The following is a 27,870-nucleotide window of genomic DNA, read 5'->3' on the forward strand; positions in this document are numbered from 1 at the left end:
CACAATCACCTAATGTTTGTTAACTACATGTGTTCTAATCACTAATCCAATGTTCTAAAACTTTCCCTATAAAGCTTTATTCGAAACGAAGTTTTATGACCTCATTACCTCTATCGGAATCTTTGCTATATCATGATACATATATTCGTCTTTAATCACCCTCTCATGTATAAGTATGCCAATATATGTAATAAGGTTGATTTTCAAATATTTCAGGTTGTAAGCAGCTGATAAGAACCCAACGAAATAAAATGAATTCATATTATTCTGCACCAATCTTTGTACTTCTGAACTATAAGATAATAGAGGGAACTCGGTGTATGAAAATTTGTTGTTCTCGATCATTTCAAGATAACAATGAGGATTCAATAAGTGAGAGATAGAAGAACAGAATAAGGCCCGGAAGAAATAATCAAAACCAATGGACCCTATACTACTGTAGCGGTAAATAAATCAACAAAATAAATAGCTCTGTAAGTTTCCGACATTGGATGCTGACCACATTAGTTTTAATGGACTAACGTAGCTGAAGGCGCTCGGTCATGCATCCGCACCAGATCACGAGTGGGAACGCCATGCTCAACAACCCTTGCAATCGCTACCCAGGTTAGATCAAATATATCTTTGAACCTCCTCTTTTGATTTCACTTGGTAAGTACGCCTCATATTAGAAGGTGTCACTGGTTGAAGCGTTGTCAAACTCCGATTATCTGTGGCATCTTCACTACAAATAGATCGAACATCCAAAAAGAATAGCGAAAAGGCTTCGTAACTAAATCCGTGATTGAAAGTCACGGGGTTAACACCTTATTAACAACCCGAGCAATAACAATTGACATATTCGGACACAATGAGATTCTGAGAGGGTTGCTTAAACAGCCAGAGAAATTAAAGGTTACAATCTTGCACTTCTCAGAATTATAATCTTTATAATCTCGGAAGCACCTGGAGAAAATCCGATGGCACAAACTTCAAGATGGTAACTGTAGCAACTCTGCAGGTTTTATCCCTCTAAATTAGAATTATTTTAAATGCATAGACTTCGAATCTTCTGGAAAGTTGTCTCGAGCTTCAGACGTTATTTAATTGTAGGAACGATGTTCTTGCTTCACCAATTTGTGCTTTGGATTTGCATTACTTCTTCCATGTTTATCAGTATTGCTAACTAGGTACGTAAAGGCTTCCACCGTTTCGAGAGCTTAACCGTGGAGTGTGATTTTGTTCATACTCACTCATTCGTGTTTGAGGGTTTCAGTTATTCTTCCATAAACGCGGAGGTCTGTTGCCGCGAAAGCTGCCGTTGTACCGTGTATTTTCATCTGCATTTTATACTGTATATGAGCAGCTGGGCTGTCATGAGAAAAGTCCAAACTATCCAACTGTCCATGGCGTTTACTTCAACCCGTACGTCCCCCAAAATGTAGAGGTCTTAACCATGCAGTCGACAGCAAAAAAAGCGGAATGATAGCATGCAGCATTAGTTGACACCGGTCCCCAACTGAAATCCATCTGTGAGCTGCTCACCATTCATATCTTTGCGGTGCAGTCACTCCAACAAATTCTACATCAAAATGATTTCAGGTATCTCTTGATATCAAATATCCCAAAATCATTTAAATATTCACTTTGTCAAAAGGTGTTGAGTTGCAAGCGATCGAATTTAAGTGGTTTTCATTGTAGAAATTATTTGGGTACATGATCAATTTTTACGAAAGTTAGATCGTCTGTCTCTAAGATTGGCATCTATCGAATCTTTAATTCTGTTTGATAATAGTCGGTCGATTACTGACAATGGTGTTGTAAGTTTTTATAAGTATTTATAAACAGTTGTCTACGCAAGATACTCAACATCCATTGACCGGATACCATCAGCAACACCCTTCTGTGGGAGAGAACAAACCAGCTTCCAGATAAAGAGGAAATTAGGAAAAGACGATGGAAATGGATAGCATATAGATTGCGCAAGTTTTCAAACTGCATCATGAGGCAAGCCCTAACTTGGAATCCTGAAGAGAAGCGGAAAAGATGAAGGTCAAAGAACTCATTACGTCGGGATATCGAAGCAGTTATAAAAAGGATGAATAACAACTGGATTGAGCTGGAAAGGATTGTCGTGGACAGGATTGGATGCAGTGTGCTGGTGGGCGGCCTATGCTCCTTCACGAGGAGTAACAGGCGTAATTAGGTAAGTTTTCCAGTTTCAGATTTGGTTTGGCCGTCATCAAGTTATGATCTGTAGGTCTATAGGTTTCTCTTCTCGTTCTTACGTCTTCGAAGGAGCTTCTGAACTCTTTACTGATGTATGTTTGATAAATTTTGTTTTCTGTAGTGCTGTCAGTCAGATCCCAATTATTTCTGTGTATGGGCTTGTGGGGAAAGAAGTTAACAGTTCTACTCATTAAGATATCACAAGTGTATTATTTTTATTAGCACCGATACACTTAGTGCTCAGTTTATTTGAAGTTATCGAGTCTAACATTGGTAATGTCACCTTTGTTTGTTTGTCTTGAAATAAGCTGTGATGGTTGCGGAGACGTTGTTTTCCCGTCTTCAGACCACTTTATTGCGTCATTGAGGGGGGGAAGGGTCAGTGGAGTTTTTTGTGCATGTAGGGTATTTCACCCCTCTCACATTGTACTTGCGTTCCATGTACCTAAATTAATGGTTGCCCTGGTTGTCAAAAGAGGCATCAACATCGTGACTTCCGAACAAACTTGTCTTTCACCACGAGGCGTCATAACTCTTCTAAATAGAGACCTAAGTTTCGTGGTAGAGTTTAAATGGTTTGAATCATTTTTTCTGGTTGGCGTCTTTAAAGCGAGTTAATTTTCTACGGGGTAGGGTCTCTAACCCCATGACCAACCCTCCTCCTTTATCCGGGCTTGGGACCGGCATTAGATCCAGAGGGGCTTCAGGCGGAAGGATTTAGGAAGAAGCGCTAAAAGTGGATGGGCCATACATTGGAGAAAGCAATCATCTGCGCCACAAGACAAGCCGTCACATGGAATCCTCAAGGCCAAAGGAAAAGAGGAAGACCAAAGAACACATTACGCCGGGAAATGGAGATAGACATGAGAAAAATGAACAAGAATTGGATGGAACTAGGAGAGAAGGCCCGGGACAGAGTGGGTTGCAGAATGCTGGTCGGCGGCCTATGTTCTGTCGGGAGCAACAGGCGTAAGTAAGTAAGCGTATTTTTCTCCTGATGACCAGAATAAAATGGGTCTCGTGAAGTTTATGTTATCTGTCCAGAAAGTGTCCAGTGAGTTCCACTTGTTGTGAGACAAGTGGACTTGTATCTTATGGTTTCTTTGGGTATTCGAATGGTCTTCCCGGTCTTCTATAATGTCCGAACATTTCATGTACGTTCAGTAATTGTATCTGTAATAATTGTTTCGCCGGTTGTCAGAAGGAGAGTCGACCTCGTGACGTTTGAAGATTCTTTTCTCCCATTTACAGGTATCACATTAGCTGTACTTTAAATTCCCTCTGCTATGGAAGGTTTCAGCAATTTCACTTATATTTCTTTGGCTGTCAATCTAGTTGCATTGTTTTTGTATTTTAGTTATGCTTGTCAACCCTAAGCTTAACAGGCTTCGTTTACACGATTTCAGGTTGGCGATGCAAAATTTTATTGATATTTTTTACTTTTATCCTAAATCTACCGCGCTAATCTGGACTAGACTCTAAAAAGATTTCGGCCACTCATATCAGGTCTCGCTTTGTCTGGTATGCTTTCACCTTTAAAATTTCTAAGACCTCGGTAATGGCTTCAAAGGAATAACAGATAAAACTAGACGATTTTATGGTTATCCAGGTTTCAACGTTATTAGGGTTTTACGCACCAACAGGAGTCGTTAAGTACACTAGATTTACTTTCCTCTTGTCACATGACATCCATGTTGTTTTACCTAGCGCTATATCCATTAGTTTATTTAATACTAGTGGATCTGCCAGCTACTTTCTACTTTTCCTCATTCATCTAGTTTTAGTCATACAATATTCACTCCAATTAAACAAATGACTACCACGTGACTTATTTGTTGCCTGTTTTAGTAAGGTTATTCAAATGGGTCAAATGGTTGTGGACGGAATGGAAGAAGCTTTCGCTTAACGGACTTCCAGAATCTACTAACGTTCAAACAATCGTCAAGATCATTAGGGTTATGACAAAAAATGGCTGAACCTCTATGAATGGGTCTAGAACAGCTCACTGACGTCGAAACTTGAACAGGAAAATACCACTTGAATCTTAACAATCCAATAAAAGATATTAATTTTAGAAATCAAAGTGCTACCAAGTCCCGTTTCGTGCTAGTGTTTTCGCATGTCCTTATATAGTAAACGATGAGGGAGATACTTCGCATAAGTCTAGAGGAACAACGAATAAGCTGCTTTTATCTAACACATCCGTTTGTTTGTACCGTGACCTTGGGGGATTGACGCGGGTCAGCCACTTATGACTCTCATATCGGGTCAAATTGCTTGCTTCTGGCTTCGGTTCTAAGATTATCTTGATCTGAGACGTTTTATTTCTGGTTGCTGTCTACTGCTTTTTGTAGTAGATGTAAGTACGTTGTGTGTGGTTGCTGGGTATTCGACTCGCCTATTTCTTCGTTTACAGTACTCACGCTACTGTGCCTCCTCCCCTAGTACACAAAGTACCTTTTGGCTGGATGCATATCGCTACGTACTTGGCGAGCTTGCCAAGATGACAAGAATATGAAGTAATGTGGACTTAGACGTGGTTCTAATTAGGCTACCACGAGTATTGGGACAGTGCTTTGTCAAAAGGGCGAGCTTTAAATCTACAGTTGTAACGGGTTAAACTATCTGTTTCTAGTTTCGGTCCTCAGATTGTCGTAATATAAGGCTTGTGCTATTGCTGATTTTTGTCTTTTGTTCTTCGTATTAAATGTAAGTACATTGCGTATGCTGAGTCGTTGACTCAACTTTTTCTTTTGTTCTCTTTTACAGTCCTCACACTGCCTGCTCTCCCCTAGTACACAAAGTACCTTTTGGTGAGACGCAAACCGCTCCAATTAGTAAAGGAATTGACTTTTCGTCCCGTTTTTCTTTGCTGGAAAGCTTATTGCATTTACCAACTTGATTTCCAGAGTTTTCTGTCTACGCATTTAAACTGTTAGGTCTTGACGTAAGTGTGTCCTATCTGCTCTCTACTCACTTTCTGTTTTTATAGATCATCTTGCTGAATTAACCCTTGCTTCTTTAAACCTACATACACAGTGCTTAACTGTTTCTAATCACAAAGTATTCACAGGTTAAGCGTAAATATTCTAGCACTTAAGGGTCACAGTACAATTCTCATATTTTGTGTACTTGTAAGGTGCATTGGACAGCATCTAGTCCTCGTGGAGCCGAAAGTAATTTAATGAGAAACGTAAGTGGTTAGGTTTACTCTTTTTTACACTTTCGTTTAAAAGATTTTAAAAGCGGTCATTAAGCTATATTGAGACATACTAAGTGTGGTAGTTAGATGTTCGTCATATTTAGATAATTCGTTAAGGTTAATTATCAGGGGTTTAGTATGCTTAGTCTAGGTTTCTGTTGAGCCGGCTTATACATAAAGTATGTGCCAGTATGCTTCAAATGGGTGCGAATGGAATAAAGCAGTTTTTCGTTTCATGGGTTGTGTCTTGTTCCTTTGTATCAATCAACCACCTATGCCTCCGGATAGGAACCTTGATATGTAAAAACCAAAAATGTGAAGGGCTTTCTAAAATCAACTTATGGTGTTATGCTGTGTTGTCGGAATTTATTCCTAAAGTGGTTGGGGACAGGTTGCTTGGACCACTTCAGATGATAGAAAGTTCCAAAATTTTGAGTTTTGTGGTGTGGTGGACACGTTCAAAGGATTTTTAGAAACGAAAATATTTCATTTGGCTAACTCTTACAACATGAGTACTGATCCAGTTATATCTTGCTGTTAACAGATTGGTGATACAGGAGTGACTTCTTGAAACCATGCCGTTGAGGTACAATGAAGTTTGTCGATAATTAATCATGTGTTCACATCAAACACCAAAAGTCTAGAGGTGGCAACTCATACCAATGTAAATACGTACCGAGTTCTACGTTGTCACTTATTTACTAAATCTCGTTACATATTTAAAAAGACTGGTTGGCTTTTGTCACTTATGGCGTAGACAGATGTCCATCTATCAGTCAATGTGTGTACTGTAGTCGCAGTCTACTTGCGTAGAGTTTGGTTATAAAAGCTACGGAAGGCCAAACCAAGACATAGTATTAGTCCTTAAAGTCAGTGTTTGATGTCCTAGGCCATCGGCGGATGCAGATTACTTGGTTGTTCGCCCGATAACCTTGATCGGTTGTTAGGGACTTTATGTACCATGGCTCGAGATCAGTCCCAATGGTGTGGGTTCATCCATTCACAATCAACCTTCACTTCGATTTCGAATTCTAATATTCCTTTATACATACCTTCCTACCATCATTTCGAACTATATCTCAAATGTTTAGGAGTCCTCTATATCATAGCTGCTACACTATCTCAATATGTTTTGCAATTCATCTTGTTAATTTTACCTCATCCTGGCAACATAGTATGTAAACTTGAGCCGGCGCACATATTTGCTAGACTCTACGTTGATGATGATTAACTATCACTTACGACAGGTTTGAAAATCAGTTTATTTTCAATGATTTGGCGAATATTGTAAGGGCTGAATATGTTAGTCTATAATGGTCTAACACTAAGCGTTATGCTAATGTAAAAACCTCAGATCCAAATTGCAGCTGCTTTCATCAATCTTACCCAAAACCAAATTACTGTATATCTCATTCTCTTCACTTATAGGGTACGTTCTCAGCCAAAACTTTAATTTACTGACGGGTAGAATTAATGGGAGATTCAAAATAACCATTAGCGACCGAGATTTAGTAAGTATAATATAACTTACCGAGCACAAGTTTATGTGCTCGGCGCTGGGCCACATAGTAAGGACTAGTGATACCATTCTGTTTCCAAGCCCGTTTTGTAAAACATGAGACATGATTGAAAGGCAGGTGCTTTAGCTAATTAACTGGCGCTCCTCAGATTGCGGTTTTATGCTTTTGGGGTTAAGATTCATTGTCTGCATAACGCGTCTTGGTTATCTTATTCGACCATATCAGTCTTAAACAGCGTAAGATTTCATCCTTCATAGTATGGGGAAGGGAAACTAACGTGACTGACAAAACATTTGGGATAAGAATATCAAGAATGGTAAAAATAAGACAGTATAGAGTGGTAAAATAAAAAGTACGATATACTATTAAAGATAAAGATTTATTACTAGCGGTCACCATCTCCAAATTACTTTCCCCCGCATACGTGTGCTTTAAAGGCCTTGGTTAACTTATTTCCATCAGTATGTTATTGATAAATTCCAACTCCTTCATGGTATTTTCTGGGTAGATCGTTTTTGTTTTGTTTGTAAGATATCTGACCAGATTCCTTTTGTAGCGCACCGGCGTGAAACTATAGAAGTGTGTGTAGTGGCAAAGAAAGGAGCCCTTCGTATGCACGATTTTGCTTAACGAGCCCCTCAACCCGTCTACTTAGTGAAATGTCAAAGAAATTTAGTCTATTGTCAAGCTCGTTCGGGTTTAGAAATGAGCCAATAGCTATTCCGTCAATTTGTCCATAATAATTATCGTTGAAGATAGAATGGACGCTCATCGTATACCTTAAGAGTAATTCCTTGAGTCTATCCTCACAAAAGCCAATGTCGACTTATTTTTTATATTTATGTACATATAAACTCGATTGTCTCGACTAACTGTACATTGGTGAGTAAAGATACAAAATCTAGTAAGATGATGTACTTTATACTTACATTCATGTCTACCAGGCTGTAGATGAAATCCAAAACATCCTTGACTCTTCCTACGACTGATGTATACCGTAAAGGAGTTGGGATTTATTAGTAACATACTGATGGAAATAAGCTACCCGAGTTCGCTGGTATAACGTTAAAATCCCAACCCGATTTACTTTTATTCATTAGAATAATTTCGTAATCATTTATGGGGAAATGACGTTCATATAAGTTAATAGCAATCAATATCTTACAGTTCTGGAGAATACTGGGTAGATTAGATTTAAACTGATGGCCAATTAGTTGTAAACCAAACTCTGGGAAGTGTGGTACTTTTACGTATAGTTGTAAGCGTATATACAATGTCGTTAGCTTCATTAATTTACTTACCATCTTTGGTGTTGAAAATCAACAAACTGTTTTCAAACAAATTGCGAAATAAAATTTAATGCTTTATTCATTCGGTGTAAGCTTATAATAATTTATGTTGCGTTACTGCTTCTGGACTACTGTGGTGGTTGTGATTTCATATTTATCAGAGTATATTTTATTCGTGTTTCCTCCCAGGTTGTCATTTCTTTGAATTTATTCTTGAAAAAGCCTTTTTACCAACCAACTTACGGAAAACTACTTCGAGTTGCTTGTAAACGGCGGATTCATGGATTCACTGATGGGCTTGAAAATATTATCGAAACAAAAGTTTCTGAAACTGATGTTAGTAAACGCATATCTGGTCAAGAGTTGACGTACAAAGGGAAAAATGAGCGTGTCATATTTTCAGCCAATCAAGTAATTCTTACTTTACACGGTTGTATTTTATCATTTATCCTCCAACAGTGCTCAAATAATTATCTATTTCTTAATTGTTTTTAAGTATTAGTGATTTTGGGATGTTCACGTTGGTTTAAACTATTATTAGTCGTTATGAGATCACTTGAATAGCTAGTTTTCTAAACCATTTGCCTTCATATCTATAGTCGCTCTTAAAACATTTTTATGATTGCATATGCTTATACAAAGTTATGTGCTATCAAACAGTTGTATGCGTTGTTGAGTTCATTTTTCTCAGCTGAAAATGTAGTGGTCATAAATCCGTCCAATTACCAGGTGATCTAAAACTGCATTTGACTTTTAAGTTTAGTTGGCACTTAATAATAAGCTACGTTCTACCTCATACTTAATCATTATGGAATATTGTTGTGTTTTCATGGTATGCTGTCGTCATCAATTTTTTTACAGTGTTTATCTATTTAGTAAATCAAAATCCTAATCATGTTCAAATTCGTAGGTTTACTAGTTTATCTTGCCAGTGTTCATTCATAATGCCAAATCCATATTGTCATTTATTCCCAGTACTAGTAAATAAACTGCAAGATTTTTATGTTCTTATTGCTTTCGATTTCATATTTATTTGTGTCATACTTGTGTTTGCTGTATCACCAGCTTTTGTTAATGAAATTAGGTTAGTGTCAATCGCCCGGTCGAAGATAGGTGGATGGCTTCTCATTTTGGTGAAGGGGATTTTAGTTCTCTTACTCTCAGCGATCACAAACAATCGAACGATGAGAAATCGGTTTATGGTGGTACAATATTTACAGTTGTTGATGGGCATGGTGGACATGCTTGTGCTCATGCAGTCAATTTGCTACACAGTGATTACATAATTTCTGGTCTTCTACCTCCAAAAGTTTCTGAAGTTGCTTTACGAAATCTCCACCAAATTAAGGAGTTACGTACTCCGCGTTCAATTTGTGAGTTGGCGGTCACATTGTGGATGACTTCTGGTGCAGTGGTTACCGGGGAATCTGAACGTATCGAGTTCGGTTTGAAAGCGGATATAAATTCCAGATTTCCCAATCCTAATCTGACTTCTATGCATAGTCAGCCTAGTGTTAGCTGGGGGCCTTGGGGTCCCTGGGGCCCTCTACCGTTATCTGTTCGTGATGCACATACTGGACATATCAGTAAATTTCTTGAAGAATTACTGTCAACCTGTGATGAAAGGGGTAGGTCGCACAGTTTGGATGCTTAACTTACACAATTTAAGTTTTTTCAGCTTTTATATTTTTTTGGATTTATTTAGATTTCATGCGGATTATTTGAATAATAATTTATATAATTGATTAGTTCCATCACCTTCAATTCTCTTTTTGGTGGTAGAGAAGCAGTCCGTGATTGTTTTTGATATTTTTATGTAATTTTATTAATCATATCCGATAGCCTTTCAGTCTGGTTCAATATCCAATCCATTTGTACTGTTGTTTTACATTGGTAATTTCCTATCGATATGTTGGTGTTAGTTGTGTAGCATCTTAAAACAAAAAAAAACATTTGTGTCAGGTTTTATGCTGTTTATGTTAATTTGTCTGAAGATTTTCGGGATAGACCTTTCAACAAAATGATAGTTGTAAGGTTTGAGGGTCACAAAAGTAGGTTTGTTAACAAAACTTAACAGTATTTCTAACAGTCCAGGCTTCATGTATATTTTTATGTTTATGCTTTGTCACTGTTTAAATCTCTGATTAAAAACGTTTACAAGGTGTCGAATTAGTGCAGCAGTGTTCACACTACGGAAAACGGGGTATATATCAACATCCCTTCCCGCTTTTCTTAGGCTTTGAGGGTAATTGTTTTGTTTTTGTATTGCCGAACATTAGGTCATAGGGGTATATAAAATCTGAATTATTTGCATTAATTACATTAGTTCACTGAAGTTCCTATCAAAACATAGGATTCAACTTTAGTTTCATCTTGTATTTTTCATTCTCGGACCATCCATTTATTCATATCCATATGTTTGTAAACTTTTCATCGTAGCATGCATTTGCTTGACTAATTATTTTTTAATACTACATACTATTATCCATTTGTTAATACGAAAGAAATCATTGGGCCATTTAACTAGTACAATTACTGGATCTTTTTTAATTCCAAAGTGAGTATGTATATTTGCATCTCTTCATCGTCATATTCTGTGTACACTGATGTAGTACAAAAGACGTATCATGAGAATGTATTGCCTTTTAGACCGTATGCTTAGAGGTGCATGGCCGTCTAAGGACCTTGAAACGAATGCGTTAATTAGTTCCATCCTCATCATGTTCCTCTAAGTAGCTTCTTGTTGATTGTTTTTTCTAACAGCTCTTTTTGCTTAGTGATTTACTGATTGATTCGCAGTCGATTAGCAGAATGGTTGACTAAATCAAAGTTTTTTCTTACATGAGGGGTGAAGTAGTTTAGTCAGTTATAGATTGCCAATTCGAACCTTCTTCCTCAACTGTGTTAACTGGGAGTTGAATAAGTTATCAAAGTCGATAATACCTTCAGAGTCAGACGGTAATCAGGGGTTTAAAATATAATTGAGCTTAGACTGTAGACAAGTCAAATTATCATCGTCGTTTAGGCGGCATATTCAGTATTTTATGCGTTTATTTTCATAAGCTGTTTTTCAAAGCAAATCGTGATACATTTTATTAATGAATAATTAGCTTCGCGGAATTTTATATATTTGAAGCGTTATGGTTTTCGTAATATTTTAAAAATTTTCACTTCAGAGTTTTTCTTCAGTGATAATAGTGAGGGTGATATGATTGATCCAGATGGGTTCATTACTGCTCCATTAAATACGATTAAGGAAACTGTCATGAAATACTCCGAGCCTTCGTCTTCGTTAAGGCGATCAGAAGATCCCACTTTGTCCTCAGGTTTGTTAGCTAAGTTTAATCTTCATTCTTTTGATTCAGACTTCGATCAGTCTGTTGATGATTTGCGCAACTATGTAGCGGCTACTGCTTGGGCCCTGAGGAACGGTCTTCTTCGAATGGATCTGGATATGTCCTTGGCAGCATGCCCTACTTTCCATGGTCCTGTGTTAGATAAAGCTTTATTACGTGTTGTGTTTGCTGGTTGTGTAGCAACCTCGGTCTATATACCTCGACATCGAAAAGAAATTTTTGCTGCTCAGGTGAGTTAAAAGTTGCTATACTAAATTTTTAAGTATGCAGAGTTTTCTGACCCATAAAAGTCGTTTCCTTGGTACTGGGAGGGGGGTCTTAATCATTGTAATTATATTTAAGGACATACTTTTGCTGCCGAAGATATATTTTGACAAATCTGGTGTTAGGAATTTTGGGTATATCCATTTGGTAACAAAAGAGATCTTGACTTTGTCTTACCAAAATAAGTGATCGGGTTTTTCCCTCAGTACATTAATTGTTCTGTAATTAATCTCTGGTTTTATGCATATATAAGACAAAATGTAGTCTGTTTTTTTTAATAAGTTTTACGGTGATATCACGCACTATAATATCCGTTTGCCAACTACTGAAAACTGAACGTAGTAACCCATTCAGAAAGAGTCTGGAAAAATTATACTACAAACTGTACTATAGCCAGACTTCATTAAATTTTCTGAAATCTTCACGGTAACAAATAAAGCATCTAAATTTTTAAATTATTTTGTCGAATTTTTCATAAAGAAATAATATACCTATCAAATCGAGACAGATGATTAGAAGTTGTTCATCGCTGGGTTAGAAGACAAAAACTAACGTCTTATTCTCTATGAATACATGACAAATTATTTAGCCTTCTGACCGCCACAAACGTGTTAATGACAGTAAGCTTTACTAACTTTTTCTAGTTAACCATTTTGTGGCGGTTAATATTTCAGTTATTATTCTTAAAAAAATGTACATAGAAGACAGTTATTTTTTAATAACATAAACATAGAAATGTAATTTGTAGGATGTATGAGTCCTTTCCATTTTGTTGTGGTAATATGAGTATGATAGTAGGCGTCAAGTTTACATGTGTGGATAATCAGAAAAAATTAATATATCAATCGTTTTTCGTCTTTTAGTAATCTGTTTGCATCATTGATTTACACTTTATTTATTTAAACACATTAGCATTGGTACAAGGAGGCACCAAATAGATATGCACCACATAGATCATTCGATTTTTGTGAGGGCTGAGATACTGCTAGGATGTTCAGACCGAAGCAGGTGGTTTTCTTAGGGGGCCACACCCGGAGCCTTTAACCTAAAGGTCTGATCCACAAGGCAGTGGAGCAACGTCAGGAGATGCAGTTCCATGGTAGCCGGTGACCAACGACTGGTTCATACGCCATTTATTCCTTCAGGATACTGGAGCACATGTGTACCATTGGTTTGGAATCAGGGTTTTTCAACTCCCCTAGGTGGATCCTACATATCCACCACCCGGTTAAAGCGCCGGACATTCGCTTTTCGTCCTCTCAATTTCGTAAAAACACTCCCTCCATGAGAAGGCATTACACTTAGGAAATTCCGATTTCCATGGATGAAGCCCCCTCAACAACTGATCTGATTTATGTGCCGGATATGCATGTTTTGTTCTTTTGCTTTAATGGAAAACTCCAGTACGGGAAATAACTCTGGCTAAAATCATTAGTAATGGTCCTTATTAGAGCGTATTTATGGATAGAATATTTATTCGTACTAGATGCACAGAGGTTATCTTGTAGCACTCAGTATCTTATTTTGTAAGTAGAGAGACAACTTTAGTCAAGAAAGTTGTATGATATGTTCCTCTTTTACAGTGGATGCAAAATCTGCTACATCCCTCTATGATCTGACTTAAAAAATATGATTACAGAAAGTTTAGTTCTACATAACATTCCACACTAAAATTTGTTTTGCAGCATTTACCCATTGTGAGACGTGGTAGTAACGTTGCTCACTAAAAAAGAACCTTGTTTTTCAAAACGTTACAATATCGATCACCGATATTTTTGTGCAGTCCTGCTATCAAGACAGCTTACTATTAGATGTGTTTATTTTAGAATTAGAAGAAAAACAATATTGTAAAATTATACTCTCAGGGATTCATGTAGAAATATTTAGTTTTTACTCTTCTGACAAAAATATACGTCTAACTTTCATTCACTGCACTAATAGGCCATTGTAAGTTTGTGTCATATCTACTTATCTACAGCGAACCGGTTATAATTGTCTGCTGTTTTTTTGCTGAATGCATTTATGTATTGGTTCTATGGTTAATGGAAATATGTTAGCCAAATATAGTTAGCAATTTACGATTCGTTATCAATCATTATGGACTGAAGTTTATTGTTAAGTCGTGTATTCTCGGATTATAATTAGACCATTTAGTTCAACATTTTCCAGGGTTTGTCTTTCTGACCAAAGTAGTTTCGTGTACTCGGCTATGAAGTATGCTTTGAAGGTTAGCGATACTACTCGGCTGCCCAAACCGACGTGGATCGGGGTCCAAAGTTTCTATATAATATTTGAAAGGGGGACGGGTTTATTACCAAACCAGCGCGACACTCCTGACCATAGCTTTTTCTAGTTGTTGCGTTTTTCTGTCCTATTGAGTTTGGTTATCTATACATTCTATTTGCATTTGGTTGCTAACTCAACTTCAAAAAGCTTCCTATAAGTTAACTTATGATAGATTTCTCTACCTCTTTTCTCATTTTTATTATTCAGAAATGAGAAAATCTACTGCATTTATCAAGCTGTTTAGAAAACCAAATAAATGGAACAATAACCAAAATATAATAAAGATCAAAAGTGGTCCAATAAGCTTTCTTATTAAGTTGAATTAGGTAACAGTCGGACAGTTGATAATGTAGAAATAAACATAAACATCGCAAGAGAATTTAATACTAATCTACTAAAATATTGTCAGCAGACCATTAAAAATAAGGCCGAATTAAGATAAGAAAAGGGTTTAAAAACTTGAATTTTTCTATACGTCACAGTGGATTAGTGGTTAAGGTACTCAGGGTTGAGAGTTGTGTAATATCACTAGTCTTCACGAGAGCGGTATGACTCAAAAATGAGTCAAAAGTGGTCCATTCGAACCACTCTAGTTTTATTTTTGCATTCAACCACTTTTACGATATTCAAGTGACCTATACCAACTTTCCCATAGGTTTCTTTGTATTCACCGTAAGTGGGATCCTATGTCTGTAATCTGTTCACTATCGTAAGTTTGCTTGAATCCTCGTTCTCCAATTTATTTTGGACTTTTACACCATCACGCTAACTAATGGTACTTGATGTGCTGATCAGGTGATTTCATTACTCTCCCAATACAAAAAGTTTCACATCTACAGTTCAATTTATAAATTCCTAATTTGATGTGATTAATCATTTTTGGTTATTGTAATGAACATATTGCCCAAATCTAGCGTCTGATGCAAATTTGAAGAGAATGTCTAGCGGTTCTGTCAAATTCTCCACAGAACATAACGTAATTCTCAGAAAACACCACTTAATAATTTTTAGTGTTATTTCTACAACCGTTTGTTATCCTGTGAAGCGTTATTACTTTGCTGTTAGTCATCTCAAATGTATGACCTTGAACATGTCAAAAAAAATAAATGTTCAAAATATGAACTTTGATGATATATATATATATATATATATATATATATATATATATATATATATATATATATATATAGTTTTAAAATCTTTATTTAACAATTCTATTGGTATGATGACTGTCTTCTTTTTTCTCATAGCTTAAGTGATTGATGTTCTACTGTAGGGAGAACGGTGTAATATGCGAGTTAATATAGCTTATCAGCTTTCACATATTTTAAAAGTAGTTAAAAGTTTTTGTTTTATCATATAGCTAAGCATAGAAATAGAGGTAGGTTTTTTTAGCGAAGCAAATTTTAGTCACATATTGTTAATTAGTATTAAAATAGTGGGTATATCCATGCGCAGTAATCACCTTGAAGTAGAAAAGATTAATTAATTTTTCTCACTTTCCTTTTCAATAAAAATCATATTGTTTTGTGTGTTTATGCATATTCATTGTACCATTTTTGATTTAGTTTACCTACTGGTTTAGTAAAGCGTTGGTTTTTATTTTTATTTTTAGTCATGTATAGCTCATTCGGTGCATTTTGGAGCCCTTAATGTAGTTACCAAATAATAAAAATGTTATCAAAGTCACATAGAGATACATTTGGGGAAATTTCCAGTCGTTCTGATATGTCCATGATTATAGTAAATGGACTTAACATCTCGTTTTCATCCACTTATTTCCAGCTCAGCTATAAACGCTAGATCAGGCTAGCTACTTTTGAGTCGACGGAACCTGGGAAAAGATTAATTTGGTGACTGCCTTTAAATCAACTGTAGCGCCAACTAACTGTATTAGATATACTAGTTGTTCAAATGATGGTACTTCCAGTTTGTTGAAGGGAATGCCATTAGATAAATGTAATCTTTGAATGAACTTTACTTAAGAATGTAATCTACACTACGTAAATTATGGTGCTCTGAAAGAAACTTGTTTAGTGTTCTGTTATCAGAAGTCATTTATCATAGGCGTTAAACTGAACGACACCTATTACTCATCCATCCTTTCAAAATTGAACAGATGCTACTACAATGTCATAGAGTATTTGTGTGGTTGGTATGTACCTCTCTAACCTTAGGTTTGTGAAACATGAATTTTCTATCTTTTATAGTTCATTACAACCTACTAGTTGTATGGTGAAATATTCGGTTTACATATACGGGTAATACTGAGCCACTTTGAAAATGTAGCTTGTGGTGTTTATTTCTTTGGTCGTCAGGTGCTTAATGGCATTTCGTCAGTCACTGATACTCCACGGCGTATGCTTAAGTCTGTTCAAGTTATCATATCCCATTAGCAGGGTGAGATGAGTTTGTCAGTGCAAACATTAAAGTATTAGAGGCAGTAACAGCATTAATGGTTTTAGGAAAGATTAGGTATCAAAGATAAGATTCATGAAGAAAGTGTGAATTAGTGGACTAGAAAAAAATTATGAGATAATTTAGAAAATCAGGATCTAAATAAGACAAACAGTAAATGTTTCTGTTCCATTGTGTACGTTGCTGAGCCATGTCACTTAAGTCTTTAACCATTAGTTAAGACAATCATCATGAGAACAACAACCAGGTAGTATACACCTCCCTACATGACTCAGTTCAACACTCGGCGTCCTAACAGACCAATCCCATGTCTTAGTTTGGGCACCCTTAACCATCTCCATGACTAACTCTCCTCACGTCTCTTTATCACCTCGCACCGCTAAGGCAAAAGATATGATTGAATACTAGTAACATATCAGTATCCTCTACTCTTAATGGCTGTTTTACATTCATAAAGTAGAACGGCACCTAGTCTCATGAACACTATTTAAATATTGGATGATTATTGAAGCTAAACAGTAAACAAGTTGAACTGACTCCTCTAGTTATCACGAGAGAATTTTTGTTCTTTCTTATATACTGATGCAATCAACAATTGAGATTGGGATTACGTTCAGTTCCTAAACTCTGGCTAATATCGCATTCAATAGTTAAAACTGGACCAACATCCTTAAAGATCTCAGAAGTTAATCAATAAGGGCCCTCACTGCTATCCCTCTCCTTAGGTTAACTATGGTTTTCTGTACTTGACTCAGCTGGGGGGCTGATTTTGACAACTCATTCAGGTTACTTGGTAAAGGTAGGCAACTGAAGGGTATCTGAGGTGCAATCAAATGTTTCTTCAGTGTTCCACCCATCATTCGAGTATTCTGGGCTGGGAGTGAAACCTTGCCCCATCTTTCGTAGGAGAGCGGGAAATACTCTGTAAAACATACTTTTCTTCATCGAAACTGCAGTCAGTGTGACCGTAAGCAGAGATAACGAAGAGGATACATCTTGTGTCCCTGTTTATTTGTGAGTTCTTATTGATAGCTCACAAGTGACTGTCTATTTGAACCCGGTCTGCAAGAGCTTGTTCTGCGTTTAAACCTAATATTATACACACACCAGAAAGGCCACAAAAATAAATTAAACCATCAGATACAAAAACAGGTAAGTCGCGCCCGTTCTCTATATTGACTAGGTGAGGTTAAGTGAATGACCGCACTTGGAGTTTCGGAGACACAGCACACATTGATAACACGTGATTTTAGAGTAGTCCTACCTAAGGATGTTTGTTAGCTTATTTGACACAAAGTATAAACATCAAAAGCTCCGAGATGTAGTTTAGAGTACGGTCTCAGGAGATATGAGATAACATCCCGTAAAGTCAAACTGCTGATAATAGTGGTGTATGGGGGAATAAAGATGATGCCATAGGAGAAGGGTTGATAGTAGGTGTAAGATAATTCTTGAGAAGCGAGAAAAGGATTTAATCGTAAAAAACACTTAGGCGGTTTGTGGAAGTTTGATTTTGAGAGTCTCTTCCCTACCTTATAGTGTGGGGCTCCAACTTTATCGAACCCCCCTTACGTTTTTTTATCTGCATAGAATCTGATGTGTGGAATAAAGAAGAGCTTGGTTCTGAGCCAAATCACTTGTTTTATGATTTTATGTTGCGAGTAATTTTTCTGTTTCTGTCTAAACTGTTAACAAACTTCTTCATTGCAGATAAGTACTGAAATGTCGACTTAATAACTTTTGAGCGATCTTTGTTAGGTTACTTGGTGAATAAATGTAACTAGCTTACCAAGTACAGGCTTATATACTAGGTCATACTGTTTACTTAGGGTTACTGATATTACAGGACTGTCCAAGCAAAATTACGTTATATGTTCAAAATTGAGACCCGTTATTTAGGAGCCAAGTGGTTAAATCATTTAGGTGGTACTGCACTACTTTATCAACATTGCTATTTTCATAATTGGATGTTCAATATTCGTGGTATTTTTAAGTAAAGAAATATTCAATAAACCTACTATATATGCTATTTTAAATAATTAAATTTGACATACCAGGTAATTATAACAAGTATTAAGAATTAACATTTATTCATTTTGATGTAGGTAGGTGACTGTGGGGCTGTAATTGGAAGTTATTCACCTCCTTGTGAAGTTCCAGTTACAATTCCATCTTCGATAGACATCTACACTCAAACCTCTGGGGAATATACTAGAGAGCATTGGGAAGCCAAGCTATTGATTCCTCCTCATATATCTGAAAATGAAGCAGATGTTCGGAGAATTAAATCTAGTCATCCTGTCCATGAAGCTGAATTTATAATCCGAGATGATCGACTTCTTGGTAAGGATATTATTCTATTTATATTTCTGTTTCTTAATAATTATACATGATTTCATAATAGTGAACGTTTCCCACACAGTACATCGATCTGCTGAACAAGACGTTTCCTACCCATTATCAAAATATGAACAATTGTATGTTAAATAATGTTTAACTACTAATGGTATGGTTATTGATAATTTTATTAACTTGAATGAACAAAGCCTGACCGCTGCTGCTACCTTGACGTGGTGGTCGCGCTTGCCTATCGTGATGAGCTAGTCGCGCTATACTGGCCAGAACCATCGTTCCTCAAGGTCCCACCATGCCAGACGGGTAGGTTGAAGGGTGGCAAGACTAAAATCAGTAAACCCAAGGTCTGAGGATGAAGTCGTACTGCTGGCTGTACTGGGGTGTGACGGCAGCAAGGTGCTTGCTTCAGACGGCCAGCATAACAGCGATGCTGCCTTCCCACAAGGAGAGGTGGAGTTAGAAAAGGTCGATTCTAAAAATACACACCTCGCTTTATCCCACGGATTTCCGTCTCCTGTGGTAAGGTTCCAACAAGTACAGACTTACTTACTAACTTACACCTGTTACTCCTAATGGAGCATAGTCCGCCGACCAGCATTCTGCAACCCACTCTGTCCCGGGCCTTCTCTCCTAGTTCCATCCAATTCTTGTTCATTTTTCTCATGTCTATCTCCATTTCCCGGCGTAATGTGTTCTTTGGTCTTCCTCTTTTCCTTTGGCCTTGAGGATTCCATGTGACGGCTTGTCTTGTGACGCAGTTGGGTTCTTTCCTCAATGTGTGTCCTATCCACTTCCAGCGCTTCTTCCTCCACTGGGATCTGGTTCGTTCTTTTCCACAGTTGGTCATTGCTAATAGTGTCCGGCCAACGGATCCGAAGTATTTTGCGTAGACAACTGTTCATAAAAACCTGTATCTTCTGGATGATGGCTTTCGTAGTTCTCCAGGTTTCCGCCCGATACATTAGAACTGTCTTGACATTTGTATTGAAAATCCTGACCTTGGTGTTGATTGACAGTTGTTTTGAGTTCCAGATGTTCTCCAGTTGTAAATATGCTGCTCTTGCTTTGCCGATCCGCGCCTTCACATCTGCATCAAATCCACCTTGTTCATTAATGATGCTGCCCAAATATGTAAAGGTTTTTACATCTTCCAAATCTTCTCCGTCAATTGTGATTGGGTTGGTGCATGCTGTGTTGTATCGGAGAACCTTGCTCTTCCCTTTGTGTATATTGAGACCTACTGCTGCTGCACAGGTCGTCTTCTCTTGCATTTGTTGTTGCGTTTGGGGTAGAAGGCCCAGATCATCTGCGAAGTCTAGATCGTCCAGCTGCATCCTAGAAGTCCACTGTATCCCGTGTTTCCCTTCAGATGTTGATGTCTTCATGATCCAGTCGATCACCAGGAGAAAGAGTGAGAGTAAGAAACCTTGCCTGACACCGGTCTTCACTTCGAACGACTTTGTCAATTGTCCTCCATGCACCATTTTGCAGTGTAATCCATCGTAGGAATTCTGTATGATATTGACTATGTTCTGAGGCACGCCGTAGTGTCGAAGAAGCTTCCATAGTGTTGTTCTGTCCACGCTATCAAATGCTTTTTCGTAGTCAATGAAGTTGATTTAAAGTGATGAATTCCATTCAGTTGATTGTTCCACAATGATCCGTAGAGTTGAGATTTGGTCTGTACACGATCTATCCTTACGGAATCCTGCCTTCTTGTTTCTCCTTTCTTGAATCTTATCCAGTGTATCAACTGAGCTAATACGAAAATTACCCAAAAGGTCGTGTGTGACTTGCCTCAAGCAGTTGCCCCTTGGGCACTGTGTTCATGCTGTCAGGTCAATAAGACCAACTCTAACCCAATTTCCTTTTCAGGTACCACTATAAGAACACTTCCTCGGTGTGGGCAACCGGCAAGTGAAAGCCGCTCTCATACCTCTAACAGCACTCAAGACCACTGTATTCATAATGAATTTCCCTCTTCAATTCCTATTATTCTTCCCATCCCAACTTTCAACTATAAACTTCCTTTTTTGGCTTCTTCCCCAAGTGTCACCATGGCCAACGATTCTAGTGAGCGAAACACTACACATTGGAGCCTTCAACATACACACCCTATGCCAAATCGACCAGCAGGCCTCCTTGGCTAAAACCCTGGAATCTCGTACCGTTGATGTTTGCTGTGTCTCCGAAATACGCATACAAGATCCTAGTGTGATCATTCACTCGACCGCACCTCACCAAGGCGGGGAGCCGACAAAACACACCCTCCGTTTATCTGGCGACCTGATGACTAGTTCTCGTGGACTGGCTGGTGTAGGCATAGCACTATGTACGAGGGCAGAACAAGAACGACAGTGAGCAGAGATGGGCGACGAAAGCGAAAGCGATAGAAAAGGCAGCTGCTGTAGGTAACACTAGACATGCTTTTCAGACTAGTAAAAGAAACTGATGCTAACAAGTCAAGTGTAAGTGAGACGATCTCAGGAAAAGATGACACTTATCTGCTTTTAGCCCAGACGTCTGGAACGATGGGCGGGACCCTTCAGCTACTCTACAACTACCCACTATTCCCAAACAGTTTTGATGGAATACTGAAGCAGGCCCCCGACTCTAATTGAAGTTCTAAAAGCCATAGCTGATTTGAAACGTGAAAGAGCCTGGTCCTAAGTTGTAGCTGATTGACTGACTGACTGATTTGTGTCTCGATAATTCTGAAGTAACACGAAAGTCATGGACTAACCAAGTTTAGGTCTCCGCTACGATGGGTAACTTTAATGCGCTCACTAGTACTCTCAGTTCATGGAATTTACTTCAAAAACTACGAGCATTCGCTATCAAGACCTGACTACTTGGAAATTCAATAAACGTGGATTTTCCTGATGCGAGACCTAATCGCCAAATTCACGATGGACAACAGCGGATATGAAGATATCATGGGACGACGTTGACTGTCTTTGAGAAAGGAACGAGAATGGTGAGAGATTCGCAAATTCATATGCATTCAACAAGATGGTGTAGAGCCAGTGAAATGTCACTAAGCCCTAGCCAAATCATCCAGCAGTAGGGTCTTTGAATATCGAACCGATCATCGATCCTTGTCAAGGTCAAGGACGTCCAGCGCGCCTTAGTTAATCGTACTCCATGGACTGGCTCATGCGGCGGTAGACTTACTTTCGCTTGTATCTACTTTGACTAATATATTTCTGTAATAACGTCCTTTGTGTTGTACAGTCTTCAAAGCAGCTATAGTACTTTGATACGTCAATGGGGTAATCCACGTTAGGTGCTGACCGCGAGATGTGACTTCGACGTTAGCTGGTTCGTCACACCATTCCCGTCTAACTCGATTAGGCCTCCATTCATTCGATATAGATCATCTACGCTGGTGATTTACAATCGTTATAGGCGGCCTCATTTTACAACACAAACGCATTCACTAAGTTATATGGGTCTCACCGGATCACAGTACACAGAACCAGATCGATCGTATTTGCATTAGTAAAAAATTCAAAAGTAAGAACAAGAAGACGGCAATTAACGACTGCCGAGTAAGAAGATAAAAATTAAAGTAAAGGCTGAATACACAGAAGCAAGCAATCAAGTGAAGAAGAGCATTAGTGCTGACAAGCAGAAACATGTGGAAGAGCTAGCAACGACAGCGGAAAAAGCTGAAAGAGAAGGAAATATGAGGCAGCTATATGACACGACGATGAAACTGGTGAGGAAATCTAGTAAGCCAGGGAAGCCAGTCAAGAACAAAGAAGGCAAGACAATCACTGAGATTCAAGAACAGATGGGAAAATGTGTAGAGTACTTTGAGTAACTGTTGAATAGATCAGCTCCACCGGATAACGAGGCAGCACCCAAGGACCTCCCCATAGATGTCATTCCACAAACCGTAAACATGCTTCACGCTCTATTCACGAAGAAACAAGTGACACTGATAAAGTGAAAAGAAGGAGACCTCAAAATACCAAAGAAAAGAGAACTGAGCAGAAGAATCACACTGCTATCAGAACCAGGAAAAATTTCTACAGAATGTTGTTGAACTGGATCAAAGATTCTGTAGGTACCCAACTTCGAGATCAACAGACTGGATTCCTTAGGGACCGATTGTTCACAGAACAAATCGTAACACTACGGATCATCGTTGAACAATCGATTGAGTGGAACTCATCAATACACATCAACTCCCTTGACTATGAGGAGGCTTTTGAAAGTGTGGATAGGAGAACCTTATAGAACATTCTTCGACATTCTGGTGTACCAGAGAAAATCGTTACCATCAGTCGGAATTCATACGATGGGTTACACTGAAAAATCGTGCTTGAAGGACAGCTGACAGATGCATTCCAAGTGAGGATCGGAGTCAGTCAAGGCTGCTTACTCTCCCCTTTCTCTTTCTTCTGGTGGTTGACTGGATTATGAAGACCTCTACATCTGAAGTGAAGCACGGAATACAATGGACAGCTTGCATGCAACTAGACGATATGGTCTTTTCAGATGACCTAGCTCTTCTATCCCACACACACACGAGCGAATGCATACCAAGAGAACCAGTGTAGCAGTAGCCACTGCATCAGTAGTCCTCAACATACACAAGGTAAAAAGTAAGATCTCCAAATACAACACGGCGAAAACCCATCGAATTAGACTTGATGGAGAAACTCTGGAAGAGGTGAAAACATTCACGTACCTGAGAAGCATCATCGATGAGCAAGGAGGATCTGATGCAGACTTAAAGGCAAGGAATGCTAAAGAAAGGACAGCTTTCGTATAGTTGTACAATATATGGGACACAAAACAACTGTCAACCAATATCAAAGTCACAATCTGCAATACGGACGCCAAGACAGTTCTATTGTACGGAACTGAAACTTGGAGAACTACCATAATCATAATCAAAAAGTACAAGTATTTATAGACAGCTGTTTACGCAAGATACTCAATATCCGTTGGTCGGATATGATTAACAACAGCCTACTTTGGGAGAGAACAAAGCAGGTCCCAACTGAGGAGAAGACTGGGAAATGTTTGCTCAGTTGAAGTTGGGTGGAGAATGCTGATGGGTGGCCTATGCTGCTCCACGAGGAGTGACTGGAGTACATAAGTAGGTATGGTGCATCCGTTTGTTAAACTCGACTCGTCAAAGATTTTGATTTCTAAAAATCAACCCCCACCCTCATCCGCTTTCCCCTACACCGAGAAATTAAATGATCTAATTTGTAGCAATTTAACGGATTTTAAGACTTTCTGGTTGTATTCTAAATTATTGGCAAGAGACCTTACGTAAAGCCTTGATAGTACCTACAAAAATGACACCTGCCTCAATTCTCATATATTTTGCTGCAGCTCATTCTTTCATATGATAATCTATTTCGACTGACTGATCACTTACGCAGTAAATATATGATTAACATGGTATAACGTACAACTCGCCAACTCTCATATTGTTCACTATGGTTTTGCTATTAATAACCACTTTCTAATGCATTGAAACGTACTTAATTGTTCGTTTTATGGACATATTTTTCAACACATTGACACAAGTGAGGAACTCGTTGTAGTAAAAAAATATTGTGTCATGTGCGACATTTTGATTTTGGTTGTAATCTGGCATACCTCGGACAAATTACTGTTGTTCGAGAATAAATTATCATTATCATAATAGGTTAACAAAACGACTATTATCTTAGTAGAGTTTCAGAATTGTGGAATGATAAAACTCCAAAATAGAAAACACCAAAGGGTATACAAATTACGGATTAAAGATGTCTGTGGTATGACAGTACAAACATTTATTCTCATATAGTAGCAGTTTAATGAGAGGCGCGTTAACTAAACAACATCAAGTAATTATGGGTAATTGAACAGGACATATTGTGACAAGATAAGAATTTTGGCCGGTACGCCTCAAGAAGTAAGAAAATTTTGTAACGAGAGAGAAAAGTCTAATAAGTAAATGTTGGCAAAAATAAATGTGAATAAATTGGCGGACCTTCTATAAAGCTGTTGGCAATAATTTGGCAACTCAAAACTGTGGATGATTCCTGGTTGTTGCATAAATAATCAAAAACAACTTAGCTATTGTTAGATTAAGTTATTTATAGGCAACTATCTACTCAAGATACTCAATATCCGTTGATCGGATGCCACTAATAATTTCGCACTATGAATTTCAATTTTATCTAGTTGACGTAAAATTGAAAGAAACGTACCACCCTACTTAAAGTAGTATAAGTAGTTTCTAACAACTTTCATTTTGTTTCATTTTTAGGTGAATTAATGCCTTTACGTGCATTTGGAGATATTCGTTTCAAATGGTCAACAGATGATTTAAAGAACATCGCACGCTTATTGGATCTCCCCCCTAATTATCCTATTTCTCCACGTTTTTATGCCAGTCCACCCTATTTAGTCGCTACACCTCAAGTTTTGTGGAAACCTCTTTCTCCACTTTGTGATCACTTCTTAATCTTGGGGACAGATGGCTTGTGGGATATGATTTCACCAGCAGAGGCTGTGCATGTGGTTGCTCGTCATTGGTATGATTATAAAGGTGTAAGTTTTTGTATATAATTTTGTGTTTTGTACAACAATATTGCGTTCATATAGAGAAAGTATTTGCCCTCATGCGTTTCACAGATTTGTGAGTTCATCTGTGAGGGGGGGTATAACATTAAGTTGTTTTATAAAGGATCAGAAGTTCATACTGTTTTTGAATTTAAAACACTTGTTAAAGTGCTGTGGTCCAGTGATTAACGGGTTCAACATTCAATCCCTTTACTGTTGGAGATTTTTCTTCTATTTAGATAATTGGGCAGTGTGTGTAGTCATCAACAAACAACATTAAAATCAATAACAACCTCATCGTTTAGCCAAAGTTGCTGGCGATTAGTAATTCAAGTCACTACAACGCTTTTGTTAGCATAAGAAGCGCGAATTTTCTGAAAATCGAGGTTACTCCCTGACGATCAGTATCAAAAGTTGGATTTTAATGTCTGACATTATTCCTATAAATCGGGCTACAAGTTCCAGTACTTCATAATTGTTGTTTGCTTTAGATTTTTTATTATTTTGTTACTCTTCAATTAAGCATATGTTAATTTATACCGTATCTGTTTTATTTCAGAATCCATCTTGTGGTTCTGGGGATACTGCTGCTAGTCGTTTAATTCGAACTGCACTTGGTGGTACAGAAATGAATTCCGAACAAATAGCCTTACACTTTTCAATGCCAGCTTCTTTAGCTAGATATTATCGGGATGATATTACTGTTATAGTTGTTTACTTACCTACTGCTTTCTGCGATTCTTCGTAATGATTAATTATTACTTATGTGTAATTCAGATTAGTTGTTTCTATTTCAACTCTAGTTCTCATCTGCCTATACTCTTGTTTACTCTCCTAAATATCTTGGGTATCATGTGCACAGAAATGAATTATTTCACACAGGCTAAAAATCTGTATGTTGACTAGTTTCTGGTGTTATTCAGCAATGTGATAAATACTTTCCTAGTTTCTTTATCCTCTGGCTTTATTAAATAATTTTTTTTATGTGGTAGCTCTTGTAATCTAAAATAGTATTAGCTATCACCGATTAGTTAGCTGACCACTTATTAAAACTCGATGTATATTGAAACTGCATTTAAATCCTTTTATATATATTGTATTACATTATTAATTAATCTAAGTTATTACGATTATTTTGCTTTTAGTCACTTTCTTATAGTAAACTTTCGCTTTGTAACCCTAACTATACTTTTCTACTGAAATTTCCTATGTATCTCCGATAGAATGTTTATCATTATAATTATTGTTGTTTATAATTGTTCAAACTCAGTTAAATCACATTTCAATACTTAGTTACCTTAGTTTACTTTTCATTTTTAAAAATTTTATTTGATGCTTGTATATCTCAAGTTCGTTCATCATGAGATCACAAATGTGATTGTGGAACTTGGTATAATTGGGGAAAGAATTACTGTTAAAAAACTACTGTGATTATCATCCTACTGATTAGTATGCTACTGTCATCAACCAGGTCTCGTTAGTTTAACAATTTTATTCAATCCGTTAAAATGTGAACATAAAAAGTGCAAATGGGTTGTTGTTTCTACTGTTATTATTAATAATGTATAATCAGATATGTTTTAGCTCATGTATGTGTTTTTACATTAATTTTTTGTTTTCAAATGTATCCAATTATTTTCTATCCAGTCTTATCATACCTTACCTTCCTGTACTTTTGATTCGTCCATGTTTGATATTTTTGAACAAGAGAGACCCATATACATTGTATTCTTGACTTGTATATTTATTATTCGTTATCTCTTCCAGCTATCTGCTGATAAACTTATCATTATATACTGCCTTCCTTACTGAGTTTGATGTCTCTTTCTTTTCGTGAAAAATATGAGGTTAAAAAAAGTAAGAAGAATTTGAGGAAAAGTAATCATGTATCGTATCACTTCTACCGATCATCAGGTATGAGTTCATGTGTTATAAATTGTTAATTTGTTTTTACTCAGTGGTTTTGGTATATTTGTGTAATAATGAATTATAAATCAGATCTGTCTCTGATTAAATATTGTTTGTACATAAAAAATCCAATATAAAATTCTTTACTAGCCATATTTTAAACGATTTTACTTGGCATCATTTGTTCTATCATATCCAAGAAGTTTTTTACGGGTTTCATCGTTTGGGAGCTTAAAAAGACACCGATAAGTCACGTTCGGTGTTTATAAGCGATTGATAGGAAACTCTGAATATAGTTTTCGTGCAAGTTGGGACCCATCCCCTGCGCCTATAGGCAGTTTTGAGGGAACTGATACTCCATGAGTTTTGAACCCATCAATGTCGAAGTCAGGAGTATTACCATTAATATATTCGTGAGGAAACTTCTGCTGTCTGATAATGGAATTACTGTGATTTATATGGAACCGAATATACTACATGTTAGAAGC

General features: G+C 37.4%; 1 protein-coding gene across 3 annotated transcripts; it reads left to right on the forward strand.

Moving 5' to 3' along the window:
• Window positions 1-543: 543 nt before the first annotated feature.
• Window positions 544-27,661, forward strand: PDP1_1 ([Pyruvate dehydrogenase [acetyl-transferring]]-phosphatase 1, mitochondrial). 3 transcript variants are annotated; one of them, XM_051211387.1, is made up of 10 exons: window positions 553-606; window positions 4,978-5,155; window positions 5,201-5,401; window positions 8,409-8,630; window positions 9,304-9,847; window positions 11,396-11,545; window positions 11,585-11,805; window positions 18,649-18,886; window positions 25,179-25,462; window positions 26,034-27,661. In XM_051211387.1, the coding sequence occupies exons 3-10, from the start codon at window positions 5,393-5,395 to the stop codon at window positions 26,220-26,222; spliced, it is 1,857 nt and encodes a 618-aa protein (XP_051071442.1). In that variant the 5' UTR covers window positions 553-606; window positions 4,978-5,155; window positions 5,201-5,392; the 3' UTR covers window positions 26,223-27,661. The 3 variants fall into 3 exon arrangements, with proteins under 3 accessions (XP_051071441.1, XP_051071442.1, XP_051071443.1); XM_051211388.1 differs by lacking the exon at window positions 5,201-5,401 and having other exon boundaries at window positions 564-606; XM_051211386.1 differs by lacking the exons at window positions 18,649-18,886; window positions 25,179-25,462; window positions 26,034-27,661 and having other exon boundaries at window positions 544-1,799; window positions 1,828-5,155; window positions 5,201-15,248.
• Window positions 27,662-27,870: the final 209 nt, after the last annotated feature.

The sequence above is a fragment of the Schistosoma haematobium genome, chromosome ZW (assembly GCF_000699445.3).
Source record: "Schistosoma haematobium chromosome ZW, whole genome shotgun sequence".
NCBI lineage: Eukaryota > Metazoa > Platyhelminthes > Trematoda > Strigeidida > Schistosomatidae > Schistosoma > Schistosoma haematobium.

Coding starts and splice junctions, on each gene's coding strand:
- PDP1_1 (XM_051211387.1), top strand. Junction 18,887..25,178: donor CCGAGATGATCGACTTCTTG/GTAAGGATATTA, acceptor TTTCATTTTTAG/GTGAATTAATGCCTTTACGT. Junction 25,463..26,033: donor ATTGGTATGATTATAAAGGT/GTAAGTTTTTGT, acceptor GTTTTATTTCAG/AATCCATCTTGTGGTTCTGG.